The sequence below is a fragment of the Leptidea sinapis genome, chromosome 12 (assembly GCF_905404315.1).
Source record: "Leptidea sinapis chromosome 12, ilLepSina1.1, whole genome shotgun sequence".
Lineage (NCBI taxonomy): Eukaryota > Metazoa > Arthropoda > Insecta > Lepidoptera > Pieridae > Leptidea > Leptidea sinapis.
The window spans coordinates 10,256,200-10,274,807 of NC_066276.1; the positions used below are offsets into that span (position 1 = coordinate 10,256,200).

The following is an 18,608-nucleotide window of genomic DNA, read 5'->3' on the forward strand; positions in this document are numbered from 1 at the left end:
TGACTTTATAAAATAACAACTAAAACAAATAAAAACTTTTTACTTATTTTATCTATAGCTATCAGTATATTAATACCTAAATGCGGTTCAAAATTTTACCAATTTTAAATACACCACTAATCCTCCCTCTTATCAAAGGGAGTTATCAATCAAATGTCATTGTTTAATATATTAACAGATAAATGCTATTGTGAAAGTTTATCTGATAAAATATATATTATAATATTGTAAATATACCCTAATTATTTTATCAATTCCACTAGGACGTGGATTAAGTTCGCACGTGGATTCATATTCATTTAGGTGAGTTACTTAAATAATAGCAGTGAAGTGGCTTATGTAATGAAATAAAGCAGTTTCAAATAAAAATATTTTATCCTAGTGTCTTCGTTGTTTATGGTTTTATGATGATGTTTAATCGCTTAGTTCTCCTGTTGGCAAAACATTGGGTCACGTATTTATATGTACATTCATAGTGTTTATAAAAAATAACGACAGACAAATACACGAGTCATATGATGGGTGATACTGACTTTTTTCAATAACATGTAAATTGAACTGGAAAACTATGGAGGTTGGATTGATGGTGGGAGTGGATGATTCAAATAAATCCAAATATTTTTATTCAAAATAGAATGTGACTTCACTTATTGAAAGTTAAAAAACTACCACCCATTCCAAAATGAATGCCTCAGACCTGAGAAGAATGGGCGCAACTAACTCAGCGGGCTTTTTTTTTTTCATCAAATAAATATGTTTACAAAGTAATATTGTAAAATTAAACTTATTATTTAATATCCTGAGGGCGGTCACTTCATTCCCAATCTGTGGTTTGTTGTGGTATCGGGATAGGTCGTTTTCTGAAATATACAAGGGAAGGGAGAGGGATTGCTAGCCCACGCGTCATTCCCGCGGCTGCGCTATTATTTTGTTAGCGAAAACTCCTCTTGTGTTGTTTAAAAACTTTTTGCCCACGAAAACTCTCGCAGAATATATCACCTGCTGGTGATACTTAAAAACATATTATTTATTTACTTTTATATAGAATGCTTACTCGAGATAGTCAAAAGGTATAAATATTTATTTCAGTTAAATTTTCACTAATTCTTTTCAATAAAAGCTTTTCTTTTCCGAAGTGGAGTTAAATTATGAGTGATTTTCCCACACTTACATACAAAATGATAAAGTTATAACTATGACAAAGTTTTAGGCTATTGACTTATTGGATTCCATTGAATCATTCTCTTTTATTTTTGGTTTTTATTATATAAATTTTATTTGCTCTAAGTATATAAGAAAAATAGAGTTTGACACACCATCACCTCAAAATTACTTAATATATCTGAATGGGCCCTGAATGGCCTATTGAATAGATTAATTTAAATATATTCAAAACTTTTAAATAAAAATGGTATAATAATTAATGATTGAGATCTTTTTTTTTATTTTTACAGAATTTTAAAAAATCTTTTGAAAATTCATATTACTGATACCTAATTAGAATTATTAATTTACTTATTTTTTGACTTGTATCAATTATGTTCTTAAGAAATGATTTGATTTGATTATTAGAGAACTATTTTGTTTATTATTCGCCAACCGAAGCGGGCGAGCATAATCACGTGTATAAGTGAGTGAGTATTAATTTCTCTGGTAAATTTTGCTCTTACTGATCGCAATCTCATAGTCAAAATACCAGTTTACCCAAACGAGCGTCAGACAATGGTTGCGGATCTGTACTCCAAAGCCCCCACTAACAAGTTTAAAAAAGATTATGATTTCTAAATTTCAAAATACCGCAAAAATTAATACTGTAATCTACTTGAAAACATGTCAAATTGTTTCGTAAACTGATAATCTCGCTAACAATTTGGCAGATATTATTTCAGCCGTTTAAAAAATGTTTCGGTGATATCTAATTTTCATACAAAATAGCTCCATGATAAGTTACAAATCGCTATAAATTCCTGTCACGATAAGTGATAAGATTAGAATAGAACCCAGCTAGTAGATAAGACCTGACAAAGTGCTTGAAGAATGTAAAGCGATGTATGAATTATTGAAAATAAATGTATAAAATTTATTGAAGTAGGCGTTACTTTGCGGAAATACATAATTGGACGTAGTTTCTGAAAAACGTTCCAAGCCACAAACATCACCTTTTAAGGAATTCATGTTTAAAGTTTAATAAATATTAGTGTATTCCATACATGTAGGGTTGCCTGTTTTTTGTCAGTCCGTTAATATGAATCACGTGACCAGTTTCGTGTTCTTAACTCGATTTCGACATGATTGTGGTTTGGAACGTTTTCTTGGAATTACGTCCAATTATCCAAATGATTATTATTATTATCCAGTCTCGTGCCAGATTTTGGCGAGTCAACATGTCATAAGGATGCCTCGTGTAGAGGCGAAACACGTGTCGAATTGTTTAAAAGACAAATATTGGGGAAATTAAATGTGTCATAAGTGTTGATATAATTACTTTAAACACCAAAATATCGTATGATTCTAGAATATCATTTAAGCAAATCCATGCTAAGAAGTATAACAGCTTCCACTGGTATTATCACCACTCCGTTTAACAAAATACTCTTATCTGCTTTTTTGACTTTTGACACTGAACTAGTACACGATGTAGATGATTGAACATCATTTACGTTGTCATATATAATTAGGTTTATTATAATGACTTAAGTGTCATCGGCAAACAATACTTATTTCTGTTATTTCTAAAAGGTTGGGAAGTTACTAAATCTAAACAGGGAAAAGAGACGCACAAAAAATAGGTCCTTGTGGTACCCCAATATACTTTACCAAAATATCGTATGATTCTAGAATATCGTTTAATCACATCCATAATTCTTTATGGTAGTGCAAAGCTCCAGTTTGAATCCAAATGCACGTAGCAATATAATTAACTAAGGTTTCAATAAAAAAATTAAAGGATTAAAACGTGTGTAATTGTTACTTTGTTTTTACATTAGATTCTTGCGTAAAATTTTCATTTTTATTGTTATTTTAGTTTTTTTATCTGCAGTCCCCCTGAAAACGAGATCTGGAAAGGTCTTGAAATGTCGGGTTAACTAAAATAATAATAATAATGTAACTTATACCCAAATATCTATTATAAAACACAGTTACAAATACACGCGTTTTATTCCTTTAAAAAGTGTTTTATTTTAATTTACAACACTCGTGTCAATCAAAGAAAATACTATGACTTAGGTATATTAAACTAAAATATATTTCAAATTATATGATTTATTCGATTTGCAAATGGCGTTTACGTAATTATTGAGAAGTTAATAAGTTACCTCTTTCTATCTCGTCATACTGAATTACATGAAAATTAAATAAGTGATTTTTTTATGACAGTAAGGAATGAGACGAGCAGGACGTTCACCTGATGGTACAATTACCATCCGTATCAATATACGCCCTGTCCATTACAATGGAGTGCCGCTCGGGATTCTTGAAAAAAGCCAATAATTCTGAGCAGTATTACAATTTCTCCAGTAATTTCACTAGCTACGGTGTTCTTTAGACCAAAAACAGTAACGCTTACACGTAGTTACGTGTAGTTACTTTACGGCAGAAATAGGCACCCATAATCTAGCCGGCATCCTGTGCAAATGAGCCTGCCACTGGTAAAAAACCCTTATTTTATTACTGATATGAATATTATTCCTTTTCAGAAATGTATCCACTTATAATCTTATTTCTTTTTGGCTTAACTGTTGGCGACCCAATACGGACCCGCGATGCATCGTATGAGCATTATGTTTTACCAGGAGAGTCCTATCCAACATTCTACGATGTGTCCTTGGCGATAGACCCGGATTACCATGAAAACTTCAACGGAAGCGCTGTAATAAGGATCATTCCAAATCAAAATGTGCAAGAAATTGTCCTGCACGCAATGGCTATGACTATCAGCCGTATTGCGCTGTTCAGCGAAAGTAATACAAACTTGGATTTGTTTTCAAGTTATACTTTAGTGACAGATGACACCCATTTCTTGAGGATACGATCAAATGCGTTGTTATTACAAAACCAACCTTATTCACTTCACATAGAGTACACAGCTACGTACGCTGAAAATATGTTTGGAGTTTACGTGTCTACATTCGAACAACCTGGCGTAGGCACTGTGTAAGTATATTATGTTATAAAACTTTATGCTGTTCAGTAAAAGTACGGGAAATTTGAATAACATTGGCTTTGTTGTTTAGTTTATTAAACACTTTCTACCTATAAATTTTTGAAGTTTTACCTCTTTAGGCGCGTTATGAAAAAATATGAGAGTGAAATTTTAGGATCTGTGCGCATGACATTCGTCGTATATTTTTGTATTGGTTTCTTCCATTATTAGGATAGGCAAACGGTTGAAGCCCGTACAGCCGTATCCGTTATTTAATAATTAATTGTCAACGCCATCGTTGCAAGATGCTCTCTAAGCTATACAATAAGATTCATGAGAATACTTTTATCTACACACAAAGCAATTTCGAGGTAAAAAAGAAAACCACCACTTATCTCAAACAATTATCATATTCAGAAACGGAAAGTCTACTCTAACCTTATTAAACGCACAAGCACACACACATACACACGCACACACACACACTCACACACGCATACACACAAACAGACACACACACATTTTATTTCTATTTATTATTAATTGTTTCATTGGTCATTATCATTTGTCGAGGAATCACTGACCCCGAAGATACAGTTTTAAATAGTTTCGGGGTCAGCGGTCCACCCATTTTAATATCACTGCAAAACCGTTTCCCAATGTTATTATTATTACAATTAACGATAAAAAGATGTTAATGATTAGTATTTTTCAATAAATATTGTACATTTAGTAAATTAAGTTACTTGCAGTGAGTGTAAGAAAAAGCTGAAATAAAGTATTATTATTATTATATTATAATAACACCAAGCTCTTAGATTAAGGATTTGTCTCCGCTGCGCTCCAACTAGATACCGCACTAACTAAGAACAATGGCTTCTTTATTGCGGCAATTATAAGATGCTTGTGTGCATGGCATTATATCACCCAATGGCATCTTTAAAATTTTGTAACATACGCTTCGTGTTATTTTACCCCAGTTATGTGATCCCAGTGTCTTTCTTATTTCTTGTAGTATTATTTTTACAAAGTTTTACTACACAACCTGGTATTTTAGTTTTAATTATTCATCATCACTTATTGAAAGTCGAAAAACTACCACCCATTCCAAAATGAATGCCTCAGACCTGAGAAGAATGGGCATAACAAACTCAGCGGGCTTTTATTTTTCATCGAATAAATATGTTTACAAAGTAATATTGTACAATTAAACTTATTATTTAATAGCCAGCGGGCGGTCACTCCATTCCCAATCTGTGGTATCATTAACAAAGTCATTTATGTTATAGTAACCTTTACAACACATACGCTTTTTAACAATTCTTTTGAATAACGTAATACTTTTGTTTTGAACATTTTCTGGGATCTTGTTGTAAAAGCATATACATCGCCCCACAAAAGCCGAGTAGTAGGCATCATCAGTTTATGTCTGTTCCTGGTGTTAACATTATGGTTATGACAGTTTCTGGCAAATTCACTTATGTGCCTATGAATATACGTTACATTCTCAAGAATTAACAAAGTTTAACAGAACATGTGGCACGCCAACATCACACTTTGTTCGAGACTGGCGCGAATACACCCACTTGGATGTAGTAGTAGTTGGGCGTAGTAAAAGTTGCCGCACTTTGCGGCTACGCCTGCGGTATCTAGTTGGAGCGCAGCGGAGACCATTCCTTAATCTTCTTAGATTCGATATCGATCTTCCGAGCTCTTATTAAACTTCTTTAAATTTCGAACTATTGCCCCAAATTCAAATGACGTTTCAACAATAATTATAAATTTTAAGAAGCGGATATATGTGTATTTAAAAATTAGATGGAATAACTTTAATAATTGATGTGAACATTTCAGAAATTTAGTGACGTCACAGTTACAGCCAACGTTTGCTCGGCGAGCATTTCCGTGTTACGATGAACCAAGTTATAAGGCCCAGTTCAGAATGACGATATACGCCCCTGCAGCGTACCCAGTGGTCAGAACTAATATGCCGCAGAAAACAACAAACTTGATAAAGTAAGTTCAATCTGATTTATAATATTTACTTATATTAAATATTACTAATAACTATTAAATATTATCTTTCAAGTACTTACCTATACATCAACGCGGAATCAATTTATAATATTTTTTTAATAATAATAAGGGATGAGACGAGCAGGACGTTAAGCTGATGGTAACTGTTACGCCCTGCCCATTATCTGTATAGCCGAGTGGTTAGCGATCCTACCTACTAAGCTAGAGGTCCCGGGTTCGAATCTCGGTAGGTGCAAGCATTTTTATGATGAATATGGATGTTTGTTTCCGATTCATAGATGTTTAAATGTATTTATGTATGTTTATATGATTTTGAGTATGTTTAAGTAAGTATATTGTATTAAATATATCATTGTCTTGTAACCCATAACACAGGCTATATACGCTTAACTTGGGGCAAGATAATTTGTGTAACAAGTGTGTCAATATTATTATTATTATTATTACAATGCAGTGCCGCTTACAATATTTGATAAACCAAATATTGTAAGCCGCACTACAATTGCGCTCGTCACCTTGAGACATAAGGTGTTAGTCTCATTTGCCCACTAATTTCACTAGCTACTTCGCCCTTCAGACTGAAACATAATAATGTTTACACATTACTACTACACTGCAGAAATAGGCGATATAAAATATTATTTCCGATGCATTTATTTTTTTTAGATAAACTTACCCTAGTAAGGTTATCTGATTTTATTGTGTTTTATTGAAGTGAAACTTCTTTAGAATCGTTGTAATTTGAAACTCGATGTAACGAAAAAAACTATTATATATGTTGATAAAATTATGACTTTTTTAGTATAAAAGTTACTTTGTATGGCATTTACTTTCGTGAAATTAGAATTATTTTTTTATTCTTTGTCAAAAAACATGAAATATTTAAATTATTTTGTCTGCCTATAAAATAAGAATTTTTTATTATTAAAAGGCATTTATTTATTTTTCTCAAAATTGATTCCTTTAGAATTCTTTTTGATGTCATTTCTTATACTACTAGATACTACTACCGCTTCGAAAACAAATGGCGCTCTGAGAGAGAAGAAGCGGCGCAAGAAACTCTCCCAGCATTCTTTTTTTATGCGCTCTTTTCAATAAAAATATACAATATTGTATAGTCGCTATAAAATAATCACAATCTAGTCCCAGGCTGTCCGATCATTTAGATATTCAGCAGTGGAGTAATAGGATTTACGACAGAGCCATTTTTTTTATAAAACATTTAAATTTATTTATAGATAATGCCTGAACAGTGGCTGGGACTTTATTATAGAAGTGTATACATTTACCCTTAAAGCTATTATGTATCTTATGAAGCCTACTAGAATTAGTTACAAGCAATCCCTTATTTCTAGTGTTATAATAATAATTATTATTAATAACACAACAAAATTTATTTCCGCCAATATACAATGAATGTGGTAAATATTTTATATTATTATGCAAGCAAAGAGGTAACATATAAAATGTATATGACAGTATTACAAGCATAATAATAAAATGTATACTTTACTACTTCCGAATCTATTGAACTAGTCGTTACTTTGCGGAAATCCATAATTATACAAATGATTTTAGTTTTCTTTAGTGTTAATTCCGTCAATATTTGTTTGCGTGTAAAGGCGAAACACGTGTCAAATTTGTTAAAAACAATATTGGCGGAATTAACACGAAAGAAAACTTAAATCATTTGTATACTTCCAAATCGTTCTTATTGCTGTCTTAAGGCGAAGAGTAAGCAGAAAACACGCAAACATGGTGTTTTTAGACAAGTTTTGTGGTGAACGTATAGCATTTCGAGCTATGAACACTACTTAATCCTGTTACACATATCCTTAAGTCTTATTTGTAGGTTGCTAATGCTTGCTGTTGATTATATTTAACACTGCCGAGCCTTTTTGAACTACCACTTTTCTTTGAAGCGAAACAAGTTTTTTGGCATGGCGTGACGCATTTTTTTGGTACTTCTCTCAGAAAAGTTATTCTTATAGCTTGTACTTTTTTGTGTAGGTTCATTTATTCAGATTAGAAGTGAATAACGAGGATTATAAGCATATAACCTGTTTTCCACGCAAGAATTTTGAAAATATTGGCGTTGTTACATAGATGGCGGGCCGGCAGCTGTGAACTCATATCACTCAAGGTCGCTGGCATTTAGTGTCGCCTTAAGCCATTTTTCATGCAATACCTGTCGTTCGTAATTTTCAAAGCGATACTATTTTAATAAAAAACTAATAATTTAGCGAATGTGAATAAAAGATGAATTCGTTTTGAGTAAAGAAACATTCCCTTTACTTATATTTGAAAAATGTTGTATAAGTTTCAGTAATATGATGGTAGAATGTATACTGTATGCATTTAAAAATTAATAAATTAATAATATATTTTTTTTTTCAAATCAAAACATTGCGTTATCATATTTAGCGTGAGCTTAAGCTTATCGTAAGATAATTCATTGATTAAAGAACTCATTATGCTATCATAGACATAATTCTGATTTGTTTTTTAAAATCTTGTGTTTATATTAATTGTGCTATTTTATTTGCAGTTAATTTAGTATTTAGTGTATCGGTTGATGTGATGTATTTAGTTTTTTTTTTATGACAATAAGGTACGCCTTATTGTCATAAAAAAAATCTAAGACGAGCACGACGTCCAGCTGATGGTAATTGATACGCTCTGCCCATTACAATGCAATGCCGCTCAGGATTCTTGAAATACCTCAAAAATGTTGAGTGACACTACAACTGCACTCGTCACCTTGAGACATAAGATGCTAAATCTCATTTGCTCAGTAATTTCAATAGCTACGGGGCCCTTAGACCAAAACACAGTAATGCTTACACATTACTGCTACACGGCAGAAATAGGCGCCGTTGTGGTATCCATAATCTAGCCAGAATTTAGCGGTTGCTTGATGTTATTTATTTAGAATTAGTACATTCTAATTAAATTAAATTAAACTTAGGTACTCATTGAATTAATTGTGTTTTTCAGGCCTGAAATTCCAAATTTCGTGAAATATGAGTTCGAAGACACAGTCGTAATGTCTTCATACCTATTAGCCTACCTAGTTTCAAACTTTGACCATCTCTCCAACGAGGGGAACCAGATATACGATATACCGTTCAGGGTGTACTCTAGACCAGGAACTCAAAACACCGCTATATTTGCATTGGACTTTGGTCAAAGGAATATGATGGCCTTGGAAAACTACACAGAATTCCGATACGCACTGCCCAAGCTCGACAAGGCTGCCGTGCCAGATTTTGCTGCTGGTGCCATGGAAAACTGGGGTCTTGTCATATACAGGTACTTTAATAAATAAGTGGCTAAAAGAGCAAGAAGCTTATGACGCACCTTTTCTAATAAAAGTAATGCTGATAAAATGATCATAGACATAGAATATGAGGAAAATAGAATATGATGATAGAGCACCCAACAGCCCGTTAATGTTTGACTATTTTTTTTTATTTGGTTTAATATTTAAAATACTAAGGAACTAATGTCAATCGTAGCTGACTCTTTACAACTTGTAAATCAAAATCGGTTACAATAACAAATGCTTCGATTTCCTTGTCTATCTTTTCTATATGTCAATATATGGGTCCGATGTTTGGTCCTTGCGTGATACTCGTGAACGGGTGCTCCTTGTGGTGGCTCGATGATGCTGTTATCTATGAGGAGAACTATGTTGAACATAGTATTAGGTTTAAATTATATATATTTTCATATTGGTGATAGATATATCTTAACATTTTTTAAGAAACTGGTAAACTGCATAAAAATATTGAGCCTTAAATAAAACACTTCCTAATTGCGAATCTTACAACAGCGTCTTAATTTAGCACATATTATTATTGGTTTAATATTATAATTAAATGGTAAGTATGCCATGCACATAGGTACATACATTAAATATATTAAAAAGAAACAATTTGTACACATTATACTTGTCTAACCAATTCGAAAAATATTACTCTTTAGAATTTTTGGTTGTTATTTTGTGAATGCTTATCTCAAACTAGTGTGATTGTGGCTTAAACTGATGTGTTGTAGCATGCTCACATTCAGTATAAATTTTATGCGAATATGTTCATAAACAAAAAACAACATTAAAATTACATCACAGAGAAAGCGTGACTTTCTCCGTGAAGTTTTCGGCCCCAGCTCGTAAGCAAGAATGTTGATTCATTCATTCTACCAATTAACAGCAATGAGTAGATCACAATACATTGTTATATTTGTATATATATATGCAGATATCTCGATTTCTTGTATAAAATTTCATAATATATTATTATTTAATATATCACCACAACAGTCAACGGAACAAGTCAATCCACTCCTAAAGAAGTTACTCCTGAAGCTGTGGTTTGTTTGTGAAAAGTCAAAAGTAGCAAATACTGCTGATGTATATTTTTATTGACATAATTTGAGCAAAATATAAATAAATTTTAAATATATTAAAATAAATTTAAATAAAACACTTTTTAAAGGATTAAAATGCGTGTAATTGTAACTGTGTTTTTATATTAGATTCTGTGTAAAAGTTACTTAAGTTCCGTTCGAGCGCTTGTACACTGAGCCTAAATGTATAGTGTATATATTTCGATGTCTAAATAGGAGTTTAAGTATTCAAGAAATATTTTCACTGAAAAAAGCGTATTAGGTTACAGACACAGTTGTAAAAAAGCATGGAGAATACATTGTTCAAAACAAAGGCACCTAGGTTCTTTGTTACTTTTAACAAATCGTACTTCATACAGAACATTGTACTGTTATATATCATAATAGCTGTTGGGACCCTTTTCAGCAAACTTATCTCAATGTTATAGGCTCGTTATAAAGTGACACAAAAACCTGCTTTACCCTTGTAAGGTAATTTGGGTAGCGCTGGGAGTATAATATTCTTTAGATACCGCGAGCGTCCTCATAATGTACTGTTTCACATTAAGTGAATATTGTAATACGATATATTATATTTTAGGTTTCTTTTACGATAAAGATTTGTAAATAATTCTAATAAATATAAATGCTTTCATTTATAATATTGATGAGAACCATCCAATGGATGGAGAGTGATTAAGTCGAGATGAAGTTCGCACAAAAGCTCATTCATTCTTCATTTTCCCATTTGAAAACAACTTGTTTCTGATGAAACTACGTTCATAGTAATTAATGCACTATTATAGAGCCTTTACGGCCACCGGTAATGTATTTTAGAAAAGCGTTATAAAATTTATTTGTTTATTTTTTCTATTACACTAATCACCCCATCAATAAGACAGTTTAAGCCGGCGATTTACACGAATTTTACGTAGAGTAAAACCGGGTTTATCACAGAAATAACGGAAAAGGTCAGGCTATTCGTGGCCCCCAAGATATATACGAATACGGCTAAGTGCAAAACCAGTTCGAGCCGCCCAGGCTCATTCAGAAACCGACCCCTATAATGCGTTTTCATATTATATATATATTGCCCCAAAGACCGTGGACTTTATAAAATTATGAAATTTTTAATGTGGTTCAATTGTGTTATTACAAAATTATTTTATTAAATTTGTGTACAAAAATCTTTAATAAAATAGTAAAACTAGGCAAACAATTGGGAATACTTGTTACGAATTGTGATTAATTATTATTATTAGGAATTACGAGGTCATAAAAACACGTTATACGTGCATCTATAAAGCGTTTTCATACATCGCGGAACCACTTTACCGCGTTATATGGATGATATATACACCTGTATTATAATTTCAGCAATAATTATGTTAAGCTTCTCAGATATTTTTTTCAAAAGTCACTATCAGGTTTTCGTACTTGTTATTTATTTGCATTTAATTGATTGTGAAATAAAATAAAATATTTTAATTATTTTAGGGAGGTAGCTTTGCTAGTCACAGAAGGTGTCACTACCACCGCAACTAAACAAAATATTGGGCGCATCATCTGTCATGAAAACATGCACATGTGGTTTGGCAATGAAGTCAGTCCCGTGTCCTGGACTTACACTTGGTTGAATGAAGGCTTTGCGAATTTCTTCGAAAATTTCGGTACTGACTTGGTAAGTTTTATTTGATGGAAGAGGAGAACAAACAAGCTTACGTGAGTGTATGTAGTATCTTGCAGCTAGACCAGAGGAATAATAAATAATTATAAAATAAAAATACATTTATTGACTTAATGTTATAAAATTAGAAGGAAGACGTCCACTGCTGGACAAAACCTCCCCGAAAGATCGCCATGACGATCGGTCCTGCGCTGCATTCATCCAACCTACTCCAGACATCTTCCAATGCAGCGGGGAATAGCTTAGGCGATCTGACTTCCCGCTGTAGTGGGATAGGCTTCGAAAACTGATCCTGGAGACGGACTGACATAGTGGCGTTTCCATACAAACACTTAAACGCTTCGATAAATCGATAATCGATGTGGCACCTCTGAAGAGACTGAAGCACCGCCCAGATCTCGATCGAATCAAAGGCTTTCTCATAATCCACGAACGCCATGCATAGTGGCTGGTTATACTCCTCCATCTTCTTGCCGTAGCGTATGTGGTCTATGGTACTAAAGCCTTTTCGGAATCCGGCTTGTTCGGGAGGCTGGTAGTCGTCAAACCTGCGTACGAGACGATTCGTGATAACCCTAGAAATTCAAATTCAAATTCAAATATTTTTATTCAAAATAGGATGTCAAATCACTTATTGAAAGTCAAAAAAACTACCACCCATTCCAAAATGAATGCCTGAGAAGCCTGAGAAGAATGGGCGCAACGAACTCGGGGGGCCTTTTTTTTTTCATCAAAAATATGTTTTACAATTAAAGTAACATTTACAAAGTAACATTGTATAATTAAGCTTATTATTTAATAGCCTGAGGGCGGACGCTCCATTCCCAATCTGTGGTATCATTAAGAAAGTCATTTATGTTATAGTAACCTTTACCACACAAACGTTTTCTAACAATCCTTTTGAATAACGTAATACTTTTGTTTTGAACATTTTCTGGGATCCTGTTGTAAAAGCATATACATCGCCCCACAAAAGACTTGTTAACTCGACTTAGTCGAGTAGTAGGCATTATAAGCTTTTGTCTGTTCCTGGTGTTAACATTATGGTTATGACAGTTTCTGGCAAATTCACTTATGTGCCTATGAACATACATTACATTATCAAGAATATATTGAGAAGCAACAGTCAAGATGTTAATTTCTTTGAATTTTGCTCTCAATGATTCCTTAGGGCCTAGGTTATAAATAGCGCGAATAGCCCTCTTCTGCAGCACAAATATTGTATTAATATCGGCAGCGCTGCCCCACAGCAATATACCATAGGACATAATACTATGGAAGTAACTAAAGTATACTAGTCGCGCCGTATCTATGTCAGTTAATTATCTAATCTTTTTAACCGCGTATGCTGCAGAACTAAGTCTGTTCGCCAAATTCTTCAATATGGGGGCCCCATTTTAATTAATTTTTGTATTAAAGCAGCTTATATACATGGCTCAGAAGTGATATGGGCCTATAGTTCTTCAAAAGCACTCTTTTTGATGACGGAATTGCATAGCTTCTACAGGATCTTCAGCACAGGAGTACCACTAGCTCTCAGAAGCTCGGCTGTAATTCCATCATCACCCGGCGCCTTATTGTTTTTATTGTATATAGGTTAAGGACTATTATTGCTTAAGTAAGCTGCTGTTTCAAACAGGTGCTGCCAGGGTGGCGTATGATGGACCAATATGTTCTGCTACTACAGAATGTCTTCCAAAGCGATGCTGTTCTCAGCGTGAACCCTATGACACATCCAGTGTTCACACCCTCGCAGATAATTGGCACGTTCAATGCTGTTGCCTATCAGAAATGTAAGACTTTTAGACATTTTTTGGGACTTTACAGTAACGTATAATTACAACATGTATTTTTTTTATTTGGAGCTAAAACGGTTAAAATAAATTATAAAAATACAAAAAAAAGATCAATATTTCGAAGGCCATAATGTTATACGTTTACACTAAAATCGGGAAAGCTTCTCCTGGGACTTTCGTACAAATGATACTACTAGAAAATTTATTGAATTAGGCGTTACTTTTCGGAAATCCATACTTATACAAATGATTTTTGAACACGAGACTCTGCCAGTGCCAGATTTTGGCGAGACAACACGTCCTGAGGATGCCTCGTGTAGGGGCGAAACAGGTGTCGAATTGTTTTGGAAACAAATATTGGCGGAATTAACACTAAAGAAAACTTAAATCATTTGTATAATGACACTTCTTCTACGTTAACGAATAAATATGAAATTCATAGATATGTTTTTTGTTATAAAATTTGAAGTTGTATGTATTTTTTAATGCTGACTCATAATCAAAAAAAAAATGACAAAAAAATTTCTTGTGGACCACCCTTTACATTTAGGGGATGAAAAATAGATGTTGTCCGATGCGCAGACCTACCCAGCCTGCACTCGAAATTTCATGAGAATCGGTCAAGCCGTTTCGAAGGAGTTTAACTACAAACACCGCGACATGAGAATTTTATATATTAGATATATCGCCGAAACAGGTCAAACCCCACCTAAAAAGCTACCTCATAAGTACCGATTGATTTTATTTTAGAAATATAAGCAAAATAGAGATAATTTTAACAGCGTATTAAAACGCATTTTTTACTATTTGCTAGTGCATATGTTTGTAGTATAAATGTAATAGTTGCAAATTTCTTTAAGAATCCGAATAAAATTCGCTAAAAAAAGCATATTTTATGTAAGTAAAGTTTTGTATTCGTTGGCCAAAGCTGTTTACTTTAAATTTATTGTTTAATCATTAAAATTGAAACAAAAACTAGGATAGCTTAAATTAAATATTAACTCCAAACTTTCTATCTCCTTAATATTATCAGAATAAATTATCAAGAATAAGGTACACAGCTTTTACTTAGAACAGTACATTATTTATTTATATTCCTATTATGAAGTTGTTAGTTCTGTATAAGAATAATGTAATGTATTTAAATATGAATATAATATTCCTAAGATTACTTTAATTCTATTATTATTCTCAACTTGCTGTGAAATACAATCTGTTTAAATGTTTCTATGCAGCTCAAACGGATTATAATAATATTGAAACACTCTTACACAAATTATCTTGCTCCAAATTAGGCATAGCCTGTACCATGGGTACAAGACAACGATATATTTAATACAATATACTTACTTAAACATAAATACAAATAAACATCCATGACTTTGAAACCAACATTCATATTCATCATATAAATAATTGCGCCTACCGGGATTCGAACCCGGGACCTCTAGTTTAGTAGGCAGGGTCACCCACCACTGGGCTATAGGTCAATAATAATAAATCTCGGGGTAGAATCATGATAGATAGTTTGAACCAGTGGGAGGCTCCTCTGGATAAGATGCCAGCTAGATTATGGGTACCTCAACGGCGCCTATTTCTGCTGTGAAGCAGTAATGTGTAAGCATTCTGTGTTTTGGTCTGAAGCTCGCCGTAGGTAGTGAAAATACTGGGCAAATGATAGTTAACATCTTACGTCTCAAGGTAATGAGCGCAATTGTAGTGCCGCTCAGAATTTTTGGGTTTTTGCAGTTTTTGATGGAAGGGCGTATCAATTACCATCAGCTGAACATCCTACTCGTCACGTTCCTCATTTTCATAAAAAAAACTAGTTTTAGGAATGATTATTTCTTTATTTTCATACAGCGGCTCAAGTATCGCTTTATATTAGATGAAAATGAAATTAAATGTCAAATTTGTACATTTGCCAGTACGTACATTCTTATCATTGATAATCTGAGAGTTAACAAAATAAACAGAGCAGTTAATTTTTTTTTGTATTATAATACGTTTTTTGTTTTTATAAAATTAATTGTTGGACAATTTAGTTATAAGATTGAACAAACAAACCAAGATTAACGTATCATGCGGCATCAGGACGTCTTGAATCCCGCATCGTCTACGAAGTTTGATACAAATTAATACTTTAAATTTATTTAATTGATATAATAATTTAAAAATAAATAACAATTGTTCTTAGAAATTGTAGTTTATAAATTTAAAAATAAAATATAACTAGCTATTAAAAATGAGCAAGAATAATGTTGTTAATTATTCTTAAAAAAATCTTAATTGTTCAACAACCTTACAATCGATAATGATTAGTGAGTTTCCAAGCCAGTACGATATTTGCCCTGCTTTTCTATTAATAACAAAAGGGGTTTTTCTCATTGGTAACTGCTTTTCTTCCTTCATTTTGCCTCTTAAAGAAGTTATTTCCTTGTTTAAAATACATTTTATAAGTCGGCTTATAACACGCAAAAGAAAATACATTTCTATTCCGTTATTAATAAATCGTATTTTTTTATTTTTGTCAAACAATAGCTTGTGTGATTATTAAAATAAATGTATGTATAGTTGGATTGGTATTTGTTTGAATGTCATTAGTATAATATTATCCTGTGTATTGTGAAACAGTAACATTGTGAGTTTTTATTTATTTATAGCTGGATCTGTAATTCGTATGATGCAGCACTTCCTGACACCGGAAATCTTCCGACAGGGTCTTGTGCACTACCTTCGATCATTGTAAGTCTTCATGTCAATCTTTTTCAATAATTACAACATCAACTTAATAAATAAACAAAGGCAGTATTCATATTTCTAATAGCAGAACTCAGAGAACTAAAGTCCGATGGTCATAAAATTCATATTTATGTTTTCTACCTTTTTTTCATGGTGTTAAGTGCTCACCGCCGCCCACATTCTCTTGCAACACCGCAGGAATCACAGGAGCGTTGACGGCCATCAAGGAATGTTTACGCGTTTTTTAGAAGGTACACATGCTGTATCGTCCCAGAAACCCCGCACAAGGAAGCTCATTCTACAGCTTTGTAGTACGTGGAAGAAAGCTCCTTGAAAGCGCAATGTGGAGGACCACCACACATCCAGATGGTGGGGATGATATCCTAACTTGTGGCGTGTCGTGCGAAACTTGTTTACTTGAACGGAAAATAAGTATTTTAAATATGAATTTAACATTATTTTAAGAATGTTTTATAATTTTATTGTGTGAAGCTCTATAAATTACGCTTACATCTGTATCGTCATTTTGGGGTTTGTCTTTTATTTCAACGATCGATTCTATATATATTCTAGATAAACTCAAATAATATGTCCTTTTGGTATAGCTGGTGTGTGAAGTTTTTTTTATTAAAATAAGGACGAGCAGGACTTTCAGCTGATGGTAATTGATACGACGTGCCCATTACAATGCAGTGCCGGTCAGGATTCTTGAAAAACCCAAAAATTCTGAGTGGCACTACGATTGCGCTCGTCAACTTGAGACATAAGATATTAAGTCTCATTTGCCCAGTAATTTCACTAGCTACGGCGCCCTTCAGACCGAAACACAGTAATGTTTACACATAACGGCAGAAATTGGGGCCGTTGGTACCCATAATCTAGTCGGCTATTTAATTATTTGCTTTTCATTATAATATAATGTAAAATTGTTGATAGGGACATGTTTTGGTGCCGTTGTTGATTGTGCTTTCTTTGTATGTATGTGATATTTCTTATGTGTATGTTTTGTCTTCGTGAGGTAAACAGTCCAATTGGAATAAATATTAATTATATGTTCATCAGCATTCATATTTCTCAACATCAGCAACATAGTGAGTATACTTGAGTTCTTGCATATTAACTTGGTATTTGTTTGCTTTTAGCTTTCACATAGTATGAAACAAAGTCGCTTCCCACTGTCTGTCGCTTTGTATGCTTAGATCTTTTTTTTTTTTTGATGCGGTTTTTAAGAAAATTTATTGAAGTAGGCGTTACTTTGCGGAAATCCATAATTATAAACATTGTTTTTCTACTATATTATACATGTATTATACATATTAACCTTTCTCTTGAATCACTCTATCAATTAAAAAAAAACCGCATACAAATGATTTGAGTTTTCTTTAGTGTTAATTCCGCCAATATTAATCTAGCATGAGACTCAATTTTGGCGACACAACACGTCCTGAGGATGCCTCGTGTAGAGGAGAAACACGTGTCGAATTGTTTAAAGACAAACATTGGCTGAATTAACACTAAAGAAAACTCAAATCATTTGTATGCGGTTTTTTTTTAATTGATAGAGTGATTCAAGAGAAAGGTTATTAATGTATAATACATGTATAATATAGTAGAAAAACATTGTTACTTTTAGAGGTTTCTTATATGATTTCCTCAATAAACACGTTTTTGCGTTTACATTTCAAACGCAGGCAACTCTACGCTCGTAGACCAAAATAATGTACTACAATACTGAACACCATAAACAGATCGTAAATGGGGATATAGCATCCGGTACATGAATCCAAAAAGTGGTGTTAAAGGACCATTAGAA

At 33.1% G+C, this 18,608-nt stretch overlaps 1 protein-coding gene across 1 annotated transcript in view; it reads left to right on the forward strand.

Annotated features, from left to right (window-relative positions):
- Positions 1-245: 245 nt before the first annotated feature.
- LOC126967153 (aminopeptidase N-like) overlaps positions 246-18,608 on the forward strand; it is a 35,874-nt gene continuing 17,511 nt past the window's right edge. Inside the window, exons 1-7 of the mRNA XM_050811601.1 lie at positions 246-303; positions 3,699-4,155; positions 5,999-6,160; positions 9,179-9,493; positions 12,068-12,251; positions 13,897-14,050; positions 16,717-16,798. Of these exons, the coding sequence (XP_050667558.1) occupies positions 3,701-4,155; positions 5,999-6,160; positions 9,179-9,493; positions 12,068-12,251; positions 13,897-14,050; positions 16,717-16,798 (1,352 nt within the window). The 5' untranslated portion in view covers positions 246-303; positions 3,699-3,700. The remainder of the gene's footprint in view (positions 304-3,698; positions 4,156-5,998; positions 6,161-9,178; positions 9,494-12,067; positions 12,252-13,896; positions 14,051-16,716; positions 16,799-18,608) is intronic.